This window comes from Trichosurus vulpecula, chromosome 2, assembly GCF_011100635.1.
Source record: "Trichosurus vulpecula isolate mTriVul1 chromosome 2, mTriVul1.pri, whole genome shotgun sequence".
NCBI lineage: Eukaryota > Metazoa > Chordata > Mammalia > Diprotodontia > Phalangeridae > Trichosurus > Trichosurus vulpecula.
The window spans coordinates 49,667,992-49,688,395 of record NC_050574.1 but is presented as its reverse complement, the minus strand read 5'-3'; the positions used below and the strand labels follow the sequence as shown (position 1 = coordinate 49,688,395).

The 20,404-nt window shown below is 44.3% G+C and overlaps 1 protein-coding gene across 1 annotated transcript in view; it reads right to left on the bottom strand.

The window, feature by feature from the left end:
* Positions 1–20,404, bottom strand: part of LOC118837815 (protein-arginine deiminase type-3) — a 53,495-nt gene that overhangs the window by 30,892 nt on the left and 2,199 nt on the right. The window contains exon 2 of the mRNA XM_036744915.1: positions 1,421–1,601. Within this exon, the coding sequence (XP_036600810.1) occupies positions 1,421–1,601 (181 nt within the window). The remainder of the gene's footprint in view (positions 1–1,420; positions 1,602–20,404) is intronic.

Sequence of the window (20,404 nt, the reverse complement as noted above, 5' to 3'; positions counted from 1 at the left end):
TAAGGACCCTCCCAGCTCTGACATTCTCTGCTCTCAGGCTCCTCCCAGCTCTCACATTCTGTGCTCTAAGGACCCTCCCAGCTCTGACATTCTCTGTTCTAAGGACCCTCCCAGCTCTGACATTCTCTGTTCTAAGGCTCCTCCCAGCTCTCACATTCTGTCTTCTAAGGGCCCTCCCAGCTCTCACATTCTTTGTTCTGAGGCTCCTCCCAGCTCTCACATTCTGTCTTCTAAGGGCCCTCCCAGCTCTCACATTCTCTGTTCTAAGGCTCCTCCCAGCTCTCACATTCTGTGTTCTAAGGGCCCTCCCAGCTCTGACATTCTGTGTTCTAAGGCTCCTCCCAGCTCTCACATTCTCTGTTCTAAGGCTCCTCCCAGCTCTCACATTCTGTGTTCTAAGGGCCCTCCCAGCTCTGACATCCCATGTTCTAAGGGCCCTCCCAGCTCTGACATTCTCTGTTCTAAGGCTCCTCCCAGCTCTCACATTCTGTGTTCCAAGGCCCCTCCCATCTCTGATATTCCATATCCTAACCCCCATCTCACCCCCAATTCTGAGATTCTGTGTTTCTCTGGTTCTATAAAGAATAACAAAGCTTTCTAAGGCAGCAACATTCATGCCTAGCATTCAAATTGCTGTGTCATAGCTTTTTTCCATGGATCTTCCCCATTTGAGGATTTATTTCTAAGCCCCTCAGATCTCTGACTGACTCACTTAACTAAAATCCCCCACATTATGAGATAGCAGGCCCTTTCTGCCTAGACACACCAATAAATCTATAATTACTGCTCCCCATTTATTGAATCCCAGCAGTGAAATTGGCCCCAACCATGGAATTACACATGCCTGCCCTGTCCGTCCTAAATCCAAGAGCAGGATGGGATTGTGCTCCGGTGTCACAAAACGGTTGCTGCGATAGTTATCAAAACTGAGGGGTGATTCAGCGTTGGGCCTCAGAGGTGAGAAGGGAAGGGCTACTGGAGATCCAGAGACCCAGGACTAGAACTCAGGTCCTTGGAGCACTCAACCAGGGTTCTCTCCTTTGAGCCACAAGCCCCCATGGTGTATGTAGCCCTATGCTGCTAAGCAGTGTCAGGGTTTGGGTAAGGGGAGATTAAAAAGAGGTAGTGATAGCTGTCAGGGGGCTTTGCATGGCCCTAGGGAGAGAAACCCAAGGAACTGGGCTAAGATCGTAGGAGAGCTGGGAGGGCCAGAGAGCACCGAATGGCAGGAATGAGGACATCGGAGTTAATCCAGTCCACCCTCTACATTTTACCAATGAGGAGAGGAAACAAGCCTGAGAGAGGACATATCTCACTGAAGGTCACCCAGTGATAGAGTTCCCTTGAGGAAATTCCAGTCACTCAAGTGTTTCCTGCTGAATCTCACACCCCACACCTTTGGCATAAGGAGCTTGCTTACATGACTGTCATTCAGGTCATTGCTTGGGGAGTTCATGACGACAATGATTTCACGCCCCATATTAAAGCGCCACCTCCTGGTATCGGCCCGTTCCCTCGAAGTCTCCATGTTCGGGGAGATGTAGATGTCCACACCTGGGGTGCCATAGACTTCAAAGGTCTCCGTGCCCTCTGGCACAGACCTGAAAGAGACAGAGAATGACGGGAGATCCTGGAGAATCTCTTGGCTGCCAGAGGTGGCAAAGATCTTAGAGAATGCCCCATCCAAGCTGCACACCATAAGCATTTATTGAGTGCCGACTGTATGCAAGGCATCATATCAGTTGCTGGGGATACAAAGACAAGAATGAAACAAATCTTACCTTCAGGTTGTTTACAGTCTAGCCAAGACTGTATATACAAGAAGTATAAATATAAGTATGTATAGATAAAATAGATAGCGGATAATCTGGGGGAGACCAACACTAGCGAGTAAGAGGAGGGGTCCCGGAAGGCTTCATATAGAACATGGTACATTGCTAATGAGTGGTCATCCATCCTCTATTTGAGCTAGGAATCTGATAAGAGTTTGCCTTAATTCATTTTGGGGCAGGCTTTCATTATTGGAAATTTTTCCATAGATTGGAACAAAAGCTCTTCCCTATAATTTTCACCCACTGCTCCCTGTTTTTCTCTCTGGGGCCAAGCAGGACAAGTTCAATCTCATTTCTATGTTATGGCTCTTCAAATACCTGAAGACAACCATGGGATCATAGAGCTGGGAGGGACTTCAGAGCCCATGTGGTAGATAATTTATAATTACAGAGGAAACGTATTCCGAGCTATGTGATTTATTAGTAAAACTGGCCTGATAAATGGATCAGCGGACTTCCCAGTCAGTCCAAAGACCCTCTCATAGAGTGAAAGATTTTTATATATTAAAAACAATTCATCAAATAAGAGCAATTAATTAAAAGAAAACAATGAACAAGATACAAGCCAGGATACAAAATTAAGTAATCTGATTTCTAATTGTAGGAAAGATTAGGGGCTTTCCAAGTTGAGATGAGGGAAGAGTGAGTTTCAGTTGAGTTGGGAGGGGCCAAGCAGGTTTTGAGATCTTTCTTTTCCCAGAATTGACAGATGCTGATTGATTGCATCCATCTGCATTGGGGAAGCAACAGATGGCTTACACCATCTAGTTTTCCATGGATGATTTGCAGAAAAAAACAAGATGGAGTATAACACATGTGGTGCCACAAGATGGAGTCAGTGATCATGACTTAGAATCTGATTGGTTCTCTCAATTCGCGCACCAAACCAGCTCCATTTTGTAACTGGCCTTCATCACCTATCTAGTCCAACCCCATTTTACAGATGAGATCATGGAGGCCAAGGACGATTTAGTGACTTGTCCAGGGTCATATAGACAGTAAGTGTAAGAGAAGGCATTTGAACCCAGGTCCTCTCTGCATATCCCGTTAACAATTTTGTCTTTAAGGCATTGTTCTCTAATGGAATGAGCACTGGCCTTGGAGTTGGGAGACCCGAGTTCACTTCAGACTAACTTGGTAACTCTATGCCAATCTCTTCCTTTTTCTGAACCTAAATATGCTCATTAATAAAATCAGAATAAGGATACTCTATACAACTATACAAACCTCACAGCACTGTTGAGAGTAAAGTATTTTGTTTCTTTAAAAATTTTTTTCTGTTTGTTGTTATAGATGCAACAAATATCAACATACAATATCCAAAAAGAAAGAACAGAAAAAAGGGAATTGTATGGGAAACCACAAGCTTAATATATATGTATTCAATTTAACATGATAATGCCAACACACTTCTCTGCTTGTCTATGTCCTCTTTTGACCTTTCGGAGTAAAGCAGGTTGAAAAACATTAAAGGGTTGTTGGATACATGGAGGGCACTAGAGGGCACCAAAGTGCACAGAGTACAAGTCCTGGAAACAAGAAGACTCGTCTTCCTGAGTTCAAATCTGACCTCAGACACTTACTAACTGTGTGACCCTGGGCAAGTCACTTCACCCCGTTTGCCTCAGTTTCCTCGTCTCTAAAATGAGCTGGAGAAGGAAATGGTAAATCACTCCAGTATCTTTGCCAAGAAAACCCCAAATGGGGTCACGGAGAGTCAGACAGGACTGAAATGACTAAACAACAACAAAATTATTTTGGTTGCCATCATTACTATTAATCATTCTCAGGCTGCTAAAGGGGCCCACGATTCAAAAAAAGGTTAAGAATCCTGAAGGACCATATCTTGCTGCTTTTTCTCCGCTGTCCCAGTTCTCCTACCAGCATCATCCCACCCTCTCCCCTCTGCCATGGGGCACTCCTGTCCGTCTTCTTCTCATGGATCAATTAAATGAGGACTAAAGTGGATTTGGGGAACCGTACTGAAATGGTAGGAAAGGAAATGGGAGGACAGTCAGACTTCATCCCAATCCCCAACCTAATCTCTCTCCCTCTCTCCCCCTCTCCCTCTCTTCCTCCCCCCGCTCTCTCTCTCTCTCTCCCCCCTCCTCTCTCCTCTCTCCTATCTCTCTCTCTCTCCCTCTCTCTCTCTCTCTCTCTCTCTCTCTCTCTCTCTCTCTCTCTCTCTCTCCTTCTTTCTCTCTCTGTCTCTCTGTCTGTCTGTCTCTGTCTCTCTATCTCTCTCTGTCTCTCTCTTTCTCTATCTCTGTCTGTTTCTCTGTCTCTCTCTGTCTCTCTCTCTCTCCCCAATTCAACCACCATTAATTAAACACCTATGATGGCAAAGAACTTTACTTGTTGCTGCGATACAAAGATGAAAATGGGATAGACTTTGACTTCAAGAAGCTTTCGTTTCATTCTACTGAGTGACGGATAAATGTGTGTATATGTGTGTGTATACATGTACACAAATACTTGTATATATGCACCCATGTATGAATTTTTATGAGCATACTCATATAGATATTACATGCATATATGCACATATGCATGTACCCTCTGGCATATACACATACTTTTCATACGTATACATATAGATATATATGGGCTGTGTGTATCTCTTGCAAATTATGGATAACAAGTAAAATGAACTAAAAATCTTAACTCAAGGAGGCAAATTTGGCCTCATAATATTGAAACTTGGCTGGATGAAGCTCATGATGGAAGTATAGACATTATTCAAAAGAAACAATACAGATGAAAGAGTAGAGGGTAGTGCAACATATTACGAAAATATACTCATATGAGGAAATAGAAGACCCAGAGGAAGGAGCCCGATGGAAAGTATCCAAGTAAAGATCAATGGAGACAAACACAGAAGCAGTTTTGTTATCTGAATAAACTACAGTCCGCCTGAACAGAAAGAGGAAATAGATGAGGAGTTTGGGAATTACATTACAAGCCTGGCATAGAGGCATGCATAACGATGACAGGAAACTTCAAATGTCTAGGTACCCACTGGGATGTACTCTTTGCCCAAAGCAAAAGAGGTAGTAATTTCTTGACCTGCTTAATGATAACTTGGGCCTTCAAAAGGTGGAGGAGCCATCAAGGAGAAGCTCTATTCTGGATCTGATTCTTATCAACAGAAACTGGTTGCTGGAGAAGAAATGATAGGAATCTTGGGGAAAGTGACCACACCGTCTTCGAGTGTGTGATAGAGAAAGACAGGGAAGCTAGGAATGGTCTAGCATGCAGCCTAGATTTGGTAAAGCAAATTCCAAAGAGTTTAGAGGAAATATAAGATCTCATGACCTAAAATTCTACAGGGGAAGTCATCCCAGGAGGATTGGGAGGCTCTCAATAACAAACTTATGGAGGCAAGAAAGGAAACTATTTTGATGGGAAGGAAAAAGGAGAGTTGTCTAAAGAGACCAAAATGGATGCGTAGGGAACTCATCACCCAACTTAGGAGTGAGCACTCACACCTAGAAGGAAACAAGAAAGTTCTGTAGGCGGTGACACCTGAGCTGAGCTTTGAAGGAAGTCACAGGTTCTAAGTGTTGGAGGGTAAGTAGAGTATGCATCCCAGGCATGCAGGAAGGACAGGGCATACAAAGACATGGGGATGGGAGGGGGCCTGGGGAATTTGAGGAACATAACAGGTAGTGGACCAGTTAGACTACATGAGGGACCAGGTGAAGGAGAGTGAAATGAAATCAGTCTGTAAAGCTTATAAAGTGGTAGATATTATCACTATCGCTGTCATTATGGTGGCTGTGTGATGGATGAACTGGGGAGGGAAGAAACTGCAAGAAGGAGATTAATTAGGAGGTTATTTCAACAGCCTAGAAGGACAATGAAGACCTAAACCAGGGGTGTGGAATCTGCAGCCTTAAGGTCACGTGTGGCCTTCTAGGTCCTTAAGTGCAGCCTGGCCTCGAAGATTTGTTCTGTAAAATTTGGATTCAATCAAAGGGCTGCACTTAAGGACCTAGAAGGTTACACGTGGCCTTAAGGATTTGTTCTGTAAAGTTTGGATTCAATCAAAATGCCACACTGAAGGATCTAGAAGGCTACATGTGACCTTAAAGGCACAGATTCCTTGACCTAAACCATTATATATTCTCTTCCCTCTGGGTTTCCATGATAATACTCTCTCCTGATTTCCCTCTACCTGTCTGACCACTCTTCAGATTCCTTTGCCGGTTCACCAATCATGTCGTACTCCCTCACATTGGGTATCTCCCAAGGCTTTGTCCGAGGTCCTCTTCTCTTCTGCCTCTGCACTCTTTTCCTTGGTGACCTCATCAGCAATCCTGGATACAATTCTCTCTACCCAAATGATGTCCAGATCATACAGCACTAGTTTCTCTTCCTAGCTCTAGCCTTGAATCACGGACTGTCTATGGGATCTTTCTAACTGGATGTCCAAGCATCCTAAACTCAACTTGTCCAAAATAGAAATCATGTTTTTACTCCCAAACCCACTCCTCTTGCAGACTTCCCTATTGGTGTCAAGGACAAACATCAACATCACCAGCCTCCCAGTCACCCAACTTTGCACCTTTGGGATCATCCTCATCCCCTTTCTGCCACTCATATCCAATCATTTGTCAAATACCGCCATTTCTATCTTCTCACCATCTTTCACATATGTCTCCTTCTCTCCTCCCATAGATCCACCACCCTAGTTCTGGTCTCATTTCAGCATCTTCCTATTTGGTCTTCCTTCTTCAAACCTCTTTGCACTCCAGTCCATCTCCTACACAGCCAGCAAAGTGACTCTCCTATAATACAGATCTAACCACATCACTCTGGGACTCAATAAACACCTGTGGCTCCCTAGTACCTCCAGGATAAAATTGAAACTCTTCTGTTATCCTTTATTCTCAAAGAGGACCAATGACCTCAGGAGTGTGATGTCTTGACCTGCTTGTGAATCAGATTTAAGTGAGGCAGAGCCTTCCAAGTCAGCTTCACTGTCTCCTCTGGTGGCAAGACAAAAGTCAAGATTACTGGCCACAGGATATAACTGAAACTCTTCTATTTGACATTTCAATGCCCTCAAACATCCTCTACTTCAAGCAAATTGTAATCCAAGAATTCTACAGGCTTGAATGTGTCTCATAGAGAGAAAGGAATGTACGTAGGCTCATAGGAGCATAGACCTAGAGATGGAAAGAATCTCAGAGGTCACTGAATCCCACCCTCTCATTTTATAGATGGGGAAGCTGAGGCCACTGGAAGGTAGAAGGAGAAGACAGAAGGATTCTTTGGGTTGTGTGATGGAGATTTCCCTGCAAACCTGGAGTTGCTGAGTGAAGATGCCAGGGTGCTTCGAGGAGCTGGTTGGTGTCAAAGGGCCTGGCTTATGTGAGGTAATCACAATGACTCTCTTTTCTATAGTGCTCTAAGGTTTACAAACACCCTGGAACAGCTCTGTTCAGTTAGACAGTCAATCAGTCATCACTTATTAAGCACCAACTCTGTGTCAGGCTCTACGCTAAGCCCAGGGGATACAAAGAAAGGCAAAGTACAGCCCCACCTCTCGAGTAATTCACAATAGAATGGGGGAGACAATATAAAACAGCTATGTACAAACAAGCTATATATAGGATAAATTTATTTATCTCTATTTTACCAAGAAGGAAACTGAGGCTCGGTGAAGCATATAGAGCACAGTGGACAGAGCACTGAGCTTCAAGACAGGAATGCCTGAATTCAAATCCTCCCTCAGACACTTACTAGCTGTGTGACCCTGGGCAAGTCACTTAACTCATCTCAGCTTCAGTTTCTTCAACCATAAAATGAGGGATTTGTATTTGTTGGCCTCTAAGGTCCCTTTTCTAGCTCTATGAGCCTATAAGTGGAGTGGCGTATACAGTTACACAGCTATTAAATGTCATAGCTGGAATTTGAACCTGTATTTCTTGACTCGATTGAGAAAATATGCTGACAGCGAGTGTGGGTTAGAGGCCAACTGGGCCATAAGAGCAGGGCAACAGCAGCCCCCACAGGGCTGAAGTCTCCTCTCCCTGGGGTGAGCAGGGGATATTCCTAGGTGTCTGTGTCCACCAGGAATATGGTTTGTCAGTCAATCGAACAGCACTTATTAAACTCCTTCTGTGTGCCAGACACTATACTAAGCATAGGAACAGCGAGTAGGGTGTGGGATGCTCAGAGAGCGTCCTTCATTTCCAAAGAGGACCAAGGACATCATGGGGTGACGTCTTGACTTCAAGTGAATTGGATTTAAGTGAGGCAGGGTTGCACAGTGATCGGCTTCAGTCTCTTTTCCAGTCATCAGGGGCAGGATGAAGGTCAAGATGACTGGAATGGCCCAGGATGCAGGGGATCACCTTGGTATCTTTGATCATTGCCCATTCTGTTGGGGAAGTCTTCACATGCTTGGGATAGACATCCGCCTAACTCACTGACAGGTTTGAGGCCCGTTGGTTACCCTCAACCTGGTTAAGCCCGTCTGCCCAGATAGTTTACTTGGGTGTGGCCACTGCACCTGCTACAGCTTCTTGGAGCCACAGGTGAGAGTTAGGTGACAAGTGGACACGAAAGGTGGATGAGCAGCCGTGAGAAGGACTCCACAAGTCCTCACACGGGAGGTGCTAATCCTCCCTGAACAGACACCATGATTCTGGCCACTCTGGAACTGAATGGTACCCACTGGGCTTGTTCCTGATGATGTTTAGAGATGATGTCTCATTTCTAAAGAAGAGGACAGCAGGCTCATGCCCCCTTGATTCTCCAGGATGACGCATAGGGATCCCAAAGCAACTTGTAAAAATTTAAAAAAGAAGCAGGAGGGATCATCAGACAGGATCTCTATAATTTGAAGGTTGGACAATAACAGCTCTGTGTGGAGTTCCCGTGCTCCTGATGGGTGGGGGGAGGGGAGGAGGTCAGTTCTTCTCTCTAGGCTATAATTTCCAGGATGGATAGGTGCCCTCAAGTATCCAAGCGACTTTGCTGGTCCTTTTGGGGGGACCCTCAGGGAAATGAAGAGAGACAAGATCTATCAAAGAACCTCAGGGATGGAAGGAACCTCCCAGGTCTTTGGCCCAATCCGTTATCAAACAAGGTTTCCTCTATAACACACCCAACAAGTAAGTAGTCATTCAGCCTCTGCTTACACTCCCCCCTCCCCTGCTTTCCCACCACCCATGGACCCTTCCATCCAGTGACCCGGGCCTCTGGGGTCTTTAACAAGACTCTCCTGCTCTCAACTCCAGGCATTTTCTCTGGTTGTTCCCCATGCATGAAATTATCTCCTTCCTCCTCTCTGCCTCCCCCAGACCTCCCCTCCTACAAGAAGACTTTCCTAATCCCAGCTCATGTTAGTGCCTTCCCTCAACCAATTCTCTTCACTGTGTCTGCTGTATGTCTTGCTTGTATCTGGTTACCTTCCCCATCAGACTGCGAGCCCCTGAGAGCAGGGATAGACACGTGCCTTTCTCTGTATCCAGGCACATACTGAGGGCTATTAGAGAACGCTAATGGTTAGGAAATCTTGGCTGAAAACAAACCTAAAGCTGCCCTGTGCAACATCCCTCTCCCCACCCCAGCCCATTCCTGCCCTTAGGGCCATACAGAATCTCCCCGTCAACCCAGCTATCTGGTACATCATGTACCATCTTGTATTATAGTTATGTGGGTGGCTCACGGCTCCCTCATAATCATGACTCTCATTTCTGTAGAACATCAAGGATTTCAGAATGCATCCCTTACAGCAGGCCTGTATGAAGCAGGGAATGTACATATATTATTGGCCCCTTTTTAAAGATGTAAAAGCTGAGGCTCAGAAAGGTGACCAGAGCCTGCCCAAGACCACACAGTCATTAAATGCCAAAGCAAGGATTCATAGCATCCTAGAGGTAAAGCTGGAGGGGACCTTAGAGGCCATCCATCCAGAACTCCCTCATTTTACAGGTGAGGGAACCAGGGCTCAGCATTTGCCCAGCATCGCACAGCGTTCAAGTTTCTGAGTCAGGATTGAAGCTCAAGTCTTCCTGGCTCCAAATCCAGCTGCTCTTCCCACTAAACTTCCCATTAACAGAATTTCTCTCTCTCTCTCTCTCTCTCTCTCTCTCTCTCTCTCTCTCTCTCTCTCTCTCTCTCTCTCTCTCCCCTCTTCTCTCTCAGTTTCTCTATCTCTCTTTATCTCTCTCTGTCTCTGCAAACTTTTTGATCTGGCCCAAGAGAAACTCTCATTGTGGAAACTCCCTTCACCTGTTCTGCAGATACACACATAACTCACCTCCCTTCCTCTCCCCCTCAGATTTCCACCTTTGACTCTTGCTCTGGAACCACGACTAAATGAACGGTGCTCCATTACTGGAAAGGCTGTGACCATCTCTTGCCCTCTGGCTCTCTTCCCTGGCCATTCAGTGATCTCCCATAGGGTGGGATTCCTTCCAGTAGAGGGTAAGCTGCTTGAGAGCAGACGCTGTATCACTTCAGTATTTGTGCCCCCCTACACTTGGCACAGTGCCTGGCACATGATAAGCACTTCATAAAGGCTTGCTGAATTGAATCAGAGCATTGCTTGGGATACTTAGAACTGAAACGATTTGCCCAGATGGCACAACCAGCATGGGTTAGAGATGGGACTTGGGCTCAGGTATTCATAACTCTGAGGCAGCTGGGTGGTGCAGTGGATACAGCACCAGGCCTGGAGTCAGGAAGACCTGAGTTCAAACCTGGCCTCAGACACTTACTAGCTGTGTGTCCCTGGGCAAGTCACTTAACCTGTTTGCCTCAGTTTCCTCATCTGTAAAATGAGCTGGAGAAGGAAATGGCAAACCACTCTAATACCTTTGCCAGGAAAACCCCAAATGGGGTCACAAAGAACAGCACACAACTGAACAAGAGCAACAAAACATGCCAGGGTTATTGTTAGCATCAAGTGGTATTTAATAAAAACTTGTTCTCTTCTTTCCCATCCCCCCACCCCCACCACTAACCATTGTGCCAGACAGCCTCCCACAATTTTATGATAATAGCTATTTTTATGTGTCTTATGTCTTGGTTAGACTGTGAACTCCATGAAGCAGTCTTTTTTATTTAAGTTCTGAATATTCTCAGCTCCCAACACAGCACATGTAACAGGCATTTAATAAATGTGAATTAAATGACATTGAATTAAATAAAACAAGAAATCACAAGCAGTGTCAGAGAAAATCCCCCCGGACCAGCGACACACGGCCCTTAAGTTTTAGAGTCAAGATTCAAACTCAGATCTTCCTGGCTTCTGGTGAGGGGGACCTGGGTGGTGACCCTGGGACTTATTCATCTGGTGACCTTGGGCAAGTCCCTCCCTTTCCCTGGGCTTCAGTCTCCTTCTATGTAAAATGGAGGTAAGAATGAATTTCTAACCGGTCTTCTTCACAAGGTTGCCTAGAGGACTAAAAGAGAGGATTTATGTGAAAGCTTCTTGGAAGCTGTAAAAACAAATGCTACATTAAAATCAAGGGAGTGTTATTATTAATTAGCACTATAGGAGATCAAAGGCAGGAGAGAGCCGGGGAGGTGACCTGTGGAAGAAGGACCAGCCTTGTCCTGTTTGGCCTCAGAGGGGCAGAATTAGCACTGGGGGCAGGGAGAGAGTACTGGGTTGGGGGGGGGAGGGGGAGAAAGCAAAGGCAGATTTAGTCTCAGTGTCAGGAAAAGCTTCCTCCCAATGAGAGTTGTTCCCAAGTAGAATGGTCTGTCTCTGGAGAGAGTGAGCTTCCCATCATTGGAGGTATTCGAGCTAAGGCCAGATGGCCCCTGTCAGAGAGATGTTTTAAAGGAAATTTTCCATCAGTCTCAGTTTCCTCTCCTGTAAAATGGGGATAATAAAAGCGCTACCTCACAGGAGTGTTGCAAGGATCAAAGAAGATAATGTCTGTGTAATGCACCATATAAAAATGAGCTATTAGGCCTTCTGCTGAGCTTTTCTCTGCCTTCCCTCCCCCTCTGGGAATGTTAAAATTGGATTTTACATGTCCTAGACTACACTCTCTTAGACCTGGAGATTCCAGCCTAGGAATGGAGGGACTTCACTTAGGTGCCCAGAATTTCAACTCAAGCCCCCATTGGGTCCATGGTACCGGGACAACAACAATAAAAAAGATGAACTTGAAACAATTTCTGCCCTCAAGAAGCGAACATTCTTTGAAAGGAGATAACACATGCACATGGAAGTAAATACAAGGTATATACAAAGCAAATTCAAAGTCATTTTGAGAGGGAGAGAGAGCCCTTAATAATTGGGGGGAAAGCAAACAAGTACTCACACAGGGGGGGCATCTGAGCTGCTTTGAAGAAAATGAGGGATTCCCTAAGATCAAGGTGACCCTTTCCAGTTCTGTAGGACCTGCTAGAGTTCTGCTGGCCCGGATCGCTGCGGCACCAAAAATATCCACATATCAAAGTCAATAATACTAAATAGGACAATTATATTATAATAAAAATAAATAATAATAATAATAATAAATTCCCTTTCTGCACCTCAATTTCCTTATCTGTGGGAGGCGGAATGGTACAGTAGGAAGGACATTGGGTCTGGAGTCAGAGGACCTGGGTTCAAGTCCCCCTCCTACCATTTAGCGTCTGCATGACCTTGAGCAAATCAGCTCTGTATAAACTCTGTTCATTATGGCATGTTTTGCTGTTGTTCAGTTGTTTCAGCCATGTCTGATTCTTCCTGACCCCATTTGGGGTTTTCTTGGCAAGGATATTGGAGTGATTTGCCATTTCCTTCTCTAGCTCATTTTACAGATGAGGAAACTGAGGCAGACAGGGTTAAGTGACTTGCCCAGAGTCATATAGCTAGTAAATGTCTTATTTGAACTCAGGTCTTCTTGACTCCAGGCCTAGAGCTCTTTCCACTTGTGTTGGTAACCAAAAATGGGCTCCTTAGCACTTAGTCAACAAGTGCCCTTGACTAGTTTGGCTTTTTCCCCTGAACTGAATGCTGTTTGTATGTTGGATTGGAGTAAGCTTGTCGGCCCCTTCACCTTGCTTCCCTTGCTTAAGCTGATCGAAAGAACCTGTGCTTTCCCTGGCATACCTTACACTCCCGCAGAAGCTGGATGGTTAAAAACAGCTTCTGTTGGAGCCAGAGACTGCTATAGCTACAGCCACAGCCGAAGCTGAAGCAGGAGATGCTGGTAGCAGAGCTGACCTACAAGAGGAAGCTGAACAAGGACTTGAGGCCAGTGGGTAATCTTTTTACCATAGAGGGGAAGCATGTGTATGATTTTGCTTTACACCATCATGCTTCTCTGTGGCCTCCTGGTTACTCTTGTGAGGCGTACTTATTGGGCCTGGAAGCTTTTGATCAATGTATCAAAATGGGGATGCTGGTTCATGGGTTGGTTACTGTGGAGCCTAAATATATGCTTTGATTCTTCTGCCTCTTATCTTGAGAATTTCTTATATCCAGCGGTTCTGAACCTTTCAGACATATATATGATCCTCTTTGAAATTATAAACTCTCGGGGCAGCTAGGTGGCACAGTGAGTAGAGCACTGGCCCTGGAATCAAGAGGACCTGAGTTCAAATCCAGCCTCAGACACTGGACACACTTGCTAGCTGTGTGACCTTGGGCAAGTCACTTAACCCCAATTGCCCTGCCTTCCCCCCTTCAAAAAACAAAAAACAAAACAAAACAAAAAGAAAAAAAAGAAATTATAAACTCTGCCCTCCTAATACATTTGGTGACGAGGATGGGATCGCTAGGTATAAGATCTCTATTTAGAAGCAGAAGAACTTCAGAGGAAGAGATGAATATCCCAGGGTGGGAGGATCCATTTTATTCCTCCCTAGCAAAAGAATTGGCTAAAAAAGCTGGACCCTGTGAAAACTGGGAACCAAGGCTACAGAGAGGAGATCCTAGGGATTTGGAAAGGTGTTTACAAGAAGTTGGGATTCAGTCAGGGGCATCACTATCTAGGCAAAGCTGGATAGTGTTATCAGCCTACCGGCTAGTATATGAAAGATTGAGATTAAGTGAAAGACATGGGGGCACTCCTACCCCATGGCAAGAAGGGGAATCTCAGATAGCAGGAGAACAAACTGACTCAAATGAGAATTTTTCTATTAATGTGGCTAGGAGCAACAGGAGACCAAATAAGCCAAGAGTGCATTCCAACCCAGCCCAGACTAAGCTTGACTGCCTGCTTTGTCCTTGCCATGGTGGCAGGGGAAGTGAGTGGGGGGAAAATGAGACAACATAAGGGGCTGAGGCACAAAACACTACTAGGGTTCAGGATGTCCCTCGCATAGAGAATGGGAGATAGTTAAATGATCAGACAAGGGCTCGACCCATACAAAGGAGGAAGACAGAAACCCGAGGTGATGATTCAGTTACAAGGGAAATTCAGGAAGATTTCTCACTGCAAGAGGTCACAGATATTTTGAGTAGATTCAGCCAAAGAATAGGAGAACCATTAATATCTTGGATGGTAAGACTCAGTGATCAAGGGGCCAGTGGAATATCAGTAGATAGGACAGACTGTATGAGATTCATAGGTATCAGCCACGATCCTCTAGTTCAACAAGCTTTTAGGGAACATCATCAGCAAGGAGATGGTGATAGCAGGACTACTCTGTTGGCGTTAGCCGCTGTGGGATGCAATAAGAGATATGCTACTGATTCTATGTGGCCCACTGAGCACAGACCCTGGTATTCACTTAGAGATTGTAACATGAGACTAAAGGAGGAGGTAATGAAGACTGCTATCATGACAGGAACTGCAGACAAATATTACAATGATCCAATGCTACTCCCTCATAGGAATTTAATAATTAGGACAGCTCCCCCTGCTTATAAACAAATAATTTTGAATTTGTTACTTGGGAAGTAGGGAGCCATCTTACAAAGGTGATAAATAAGATTTTACAGTTACATGACTTAGGAGACTGGGGAAGGGATAGATCTCCTCGAGAGAGAGAAGGGTGAATAACCAGCAAACTTGGCGCCAAAATAGAGTAACAAGAAAAGAAATGTTTACTGCTCTATTGAGAGCAGGGGTAGGTTTTGAAATGATAGATGACATTTCAACCAATGAATTGTACAGAATGTACTGAGATAAAGGACTTGATAACAGAAGAAATAGGGAAATAAGAACTGCTCCTGCAAACCCACAAGCCACTCAGAGGGAAAGTGACCTTGTGTGATTAACGGATGAAAACTTGTACATCTGGGGAAAGGCTGGGAGGACAATCCTAGTCTCTACCTAGGATGGGATCCTCTTAGTTTAGTTTTCCCATTGTGTTTCCTTGTACATCTGGGGAAAGGCTCGGAGGACAATCTTAGTCTCTATCTAGGGTGGGATCCTCTTGGCTTCCTCGTTATGGTCCTTTTGAAAAGAAAAATTTCCTACCTGAATTTGGCTCTGATATTGGATCTTTGCATAATTGAAATCTCAACCAAAGTGGAGATGATTTTATTTGAAGGATAATAGCCCATACTTGCCTACTCTTTTTGTTCTTTGTTTTGGCTAAATTTGTTGCTAGTTCTGTTTCCTTTAGGCTTAAGCACCCTGCACTTTCCGGTGACTGCCTAAGCACATAGCATTCTTGGAATTCCTGCCAGCTCGTTAAAGAACTGACCTCTGGAATGGGACTTTTTGGGGCAGGGACACCTCTACATACAATTTCAGCAAGAAGAAGCTATGGAAAATGAGACCTTCACCCCTTACCCCAAGATTTTGAGCCCCAATCATTCGAGGGGGGGGGAATGATGATAGTGTTCTGTGTACTTATTTTGTGTTATCTTTGCTATGTTGTTTTATTGTTATGATATTATTGATCCTATGTAATGGATACAAAGATCTAGGGGTGGACATTTGAATTATTAATAATTATTTTGGGGATGATTGATTGAAGAGATTATCTTGCTGGGACCTAGGGGTGGATCACATTTGAATTATAAACAAATATTTGGGAATGTCACTGAATGATATGTTTTACTTTATTATGAATGATATGTTTTAGTTTCCTTTGTAATTGAATCACAACGTATGTTCTAGGATACATGGCTGATTAGATTATGTATCCTAGAACAATGGGTGGAGTGTGTTGGTAACCAAAAATGGGCTCCTTAACACTTAGTCAACAAGTGCCCTTGACTAGTTTGGCTTTTTCCCCTGAACTGAATGCTGTTTGTATGTTGGATTGGAGTAAGCTTGTCGGCCCCTTCACCTTGCTTCCCTTGCTTAAGCTGATCGAAAGAACCTGTGCTTTCCCGGTCAACCCCTTCACCTTTCTTAAGCAGATCGAAAGAACCTGTGCTTTCCCTGGTGTACCTTACACCCCCTCAGAAGCCGGATGGTTAAAAACAGCTTCTGTTGGAGCCAGAGACTGCTATAGCTACAGCCACAGCCGAAGCTGAAGCAGGAGATGCTGGTAGCAGAGCTGACCTACGGGAGGAAGTTGAACAAGGACTTGAGGCCAGTGGGTAATCTTTTTGCCATAGAGGGGAAGCATGTATATGATTTTGCTGTACACCATCATGCTTCTCTGTGGCCTCCTGGTTACTCTTGTGAGGCGTACTTATTGGGCCTGGAAGCTTTTGATCAATGTATCAAAATGGGGATGCTGGTTCATGGGTTGGTTACTGTGGAGCCTAAATATATGCTTTGATTCTTCTGCCTCTTATCTTGAGAATTTCTTATATCCGGTGGTTCTGAACCTTTCAGACATATATATGATCCTCTTTGAAATTATAAACTCTGCCCTCCTAATACACCACTGCACCACCCAGCTACCTAAGAGTTATGAGTTCATTTAGTTTCCTCACCTTTAAAATAAGAGGGTCACATTAAATAGACTTTAAGGTCCATTTCCATTCTAGATCTATGATCCTATGACTTGAGGTTAAATTCTGGTTCCTCTACCAGGTAGGTGGGGTGGTGGGCCTGGATTCAGAAAGACTCGAGTTCAAATCTGGCCTCTGTCACTTATTGAATGTGTGATGCTGGGCGAATGTCTTCATCTCTGTCTGCTTCAGTTTCCTCAACTGTGAAACAGGGAAAATAATGGCTTCCACCTTCCATGATTGGTGTGAGGACAAAAATAAGATATTTGTGAAATGTTCAGCACAGTGCCTGGCACATAGTAGGCACTTAATAAAAGTTTATTTTCTTTCCTTCCTTCCTATGTGATGCTGGGCAAGGCTTTTTATCAATCTGGGCCTCAGCTCTTCATCTGTAAAATGAATAGGGTGGAATGGATTCAGTCACCTCCCAGGTTAACTTGTAGCTCTAAGTCTGAAATCCTAGGATATAAAAATTTCCTTTCAACTCAAAATCCCGTGACCAGTTATTAGCTGGGTGATCTCAGGTAAGATCAAGTTCAACCCCATCATTTTACAGGCCAAGATACTAATGATCTTGGAAGGCAGACGCAGTGGTCTTACCCCCTTCTTCCATGCCTTTCCCATTCTAGTCTGGTGTTCGCCCTTCAAAGGCTAGCTCAAGCCCACATTCTTCATGAAGCCTTCACTGACCACTCCCAGCCAACAGTAATTTTGCTGAACTCTTTGAATGCCCTGATTGTCTATATAACATAGCCTAACGAACCATCTCCTATGGGTCAACCTTCTCTCCCCAGGCAGACTGAAGCTCCTTGTCAAGAGGAATGGAAAGAGTACTACGTAAATGCTGTGGGAAGACAGAGGCTCAGGTCTCAACTCTACCACTTACTGTCTCTATCAGGGCTGTCCAACCTTATTGAAAAAACAGACAATATATTTTGATTTGCCATTTTAGAGCTCTGCAGTAGCTCAGTTTGGTTTACTAAAGCATTTCTGTAAATTCCTATGCTTGTAGGCAGGCCATATAAATCGCATTGCAGGCTGCATGCTGCCAGTAGGCTGAATTTTGGACAGCCCTGATCTATATGACCTTAGCTAAGTCACTTAACCTCAATGAGCCTCAGTTTCCTCCTCTGAAAAATGAGGGAGTCGAACTGGATGATTTCTAAGGCCCCTTCTCATTCTAACATCCTGTAGCTACATGATTTAATAGCTGAGGCGAGTCATGTCATCTCTCTAAAACTAATTCCTCATCTTTAAAAGGGGGATAATAATACTTTCCTTTTTTTTAACAAGGTGCTTTGAGATCCCCCTGAGTCATCCCAAGCAAATGGTCATATTCTGGATGCCCTCTGCAAAGCACGCTTTAGGGATGAGAAATCAGGAGTCAGCCAAGCAGGTATCTTCAGATTGGGAACTCTGAGAGGGATTGGGTCACTTCTCACGCCTCCATATTCTTAGCACATTCTGATCAACCTCTAAGTCAGCAGTTCTCAAAATATAGTGTGGGAGCTCTGGGGGGGGGCTCCCTAAGACTCTTTTAGGAGGGTCAATGGGGTGAAAACAATTTTTAAAATAATATTAAGATGTTTTCATTTTTAATATGGTAAATGCCGATGGATATAATCTACATAAACAAAAGCTCTTTAGGGTCTTCAATAATTTTTTGAAGCAATCAGGGTTAAGTGACTTGCCCAGGGTCACCCAGCTAGTAAGTGCCAATCATCTGAGGCCAAATTTAAAGTCTTCAATAATTTTTTAAGGGGCAAAGGGATCCTGAGACCAAAAAGTTTGAGAACTGCTGCTCTAAGCAGTTCAAGGATTGTTGTGAGGAAAGAGTTTTGCATACTTGAAAGCACCACAGTGGAAAAGAACACTGAGACTGGAGGCAGGAGGATCTGAGTTCAAATCCTGCTTCACACTAGCTGCTCGACCCTAGCTGAGACACTTAACTCTTCTCAGTCTTACTTTCATCATCTGTTAAAAGGGGATAGTAACAGCTCCTAGGTCCCAGAGTTGTTGTAAGGATCAAAGGAGAGGACATAAGACTTTGGAAACCTTATAGCACTATGTCAATGCTAGCTAGCATTACTGTTGTCCTTGTCCCTGTTCTTCATGCCTCGTATCCCTCAGAGTATAGCACAATGCTGGGCACACAAAGTGGCTTAGGAAAGATGGATTTGATGGAATTGCTGGATTGTTCTCTGAGTGTATCCTTATGTCTATAAGCAACACTGTCCTCCCTTCTCAGACCTCAGTGGATTTTCTAGTCCCACTGCCCCAGACCCTTACTCCCATTCCCTTCAGTCCATTGGATTTCAGAGCTGGAAGCAATCTGAGAGAGCTCATCCAGGCCAGCCTCCTTGGGACTGTTCTTTGGATCTGGTCATTTGAATAGTCCCCAAACCACCTAATAACGTACATCTCTTCATATTTTACATAAAAACAATATGAGATGTTGTCATATGCTTGGCTGAAAGATAGACCAACTATGTCAATAGCATCCCCTTGATCTAATCCTATCAAAAAAGATCAGGCAGGCATTTCTTCTTGACATCATGCTGGTCCTTTGTGATCACAGATTCCTTTTCTAAATGTCCATCAACCATCCCTTTAATAATACTTTCCAAAATTTTGCCAGGAATCAACGTCAAGCTCACTAGCCTGTAGTTTATAAGTTCCATTCTCTTCTCTCTTTTGAAAATTTGCTCTAATAGCTAGAGGGCAGGCAGCTAGAGGAGTGGATAGAGCACTAGGCTTGGAATCAGGAAGACTCATCTTCATAAATTCAAATCCCTCCTCAGACCCTTACTAACTGTATGACCCTAGGCAAGTCACTTAATCCTAACTTTACCTTTAACACTTAACTTTACCTTAGTTCCTTTTCTGTAAAAAGGGCTGGAGAAGGAAATGGAAAACCACTCTAGTATCTTTGCCAAGAAAACCTCAACTAGGGTCACAAAGAGTCAGACATGATTGAGATAATCTAACAACAATCTAGAGGGCAGATGGGTAGCACAGTGCTAGGCTTGGAGTCAGGAAGACCTAAGTTCAAATCTGGCCTCAGACACTTACGAGCTGTGTCACCCTGGGCAAATCACTTAGCCTGTGTTTGCCTCAGTTTTCTCATCTGTAAAATGGGGGTAATAATAGCGCAGGGTTATTATAAAGATCCAATGAGATGATAATTATAAAGTGCTTAGTACAGTACCTGACACACAGTAAGCATTATATAAATATTAACTACTATTATTATTAATTACCTGTCCAGTTCTTGGACTGAGATCTGCTCTCAAGGTGATTCCTCCCTCCCCTCTCCCACCAAGCAAAATCTCCCTTTCTCTGAAGCTGGAGGATTTCTGAAGGATGACAGTGATTTTATAGGGCTCATTATAAAAACCACTTAGTCCAGCTATCTTGGTTCACAGAGGAGGAAACTGAGTCATGGAGTGGCACCCAAAGTTCTCTCACCACTGATGCCGTGCTTTTCCTGTCACTAAGCCACACAGGATCCTGCCCCAGCTGATTTTCCCAGGATAGCTGGGGGTGGGGTGGGAGCCAGATGTCTGTAGCTTGGTGACACAGAAAAAGAAGCCAGAAGCCACAGAGTTGAACCCTGGACCTGCCACTTTAGAATCACAAATTTTCAAGGAGAAAGAGACATGAGCAGCCATTGAGTCTAACTCATATATGAAAGGCAAACCTATTATAACAACCCCTACAAATGGCACATATTAGGAGCGTGACCTCA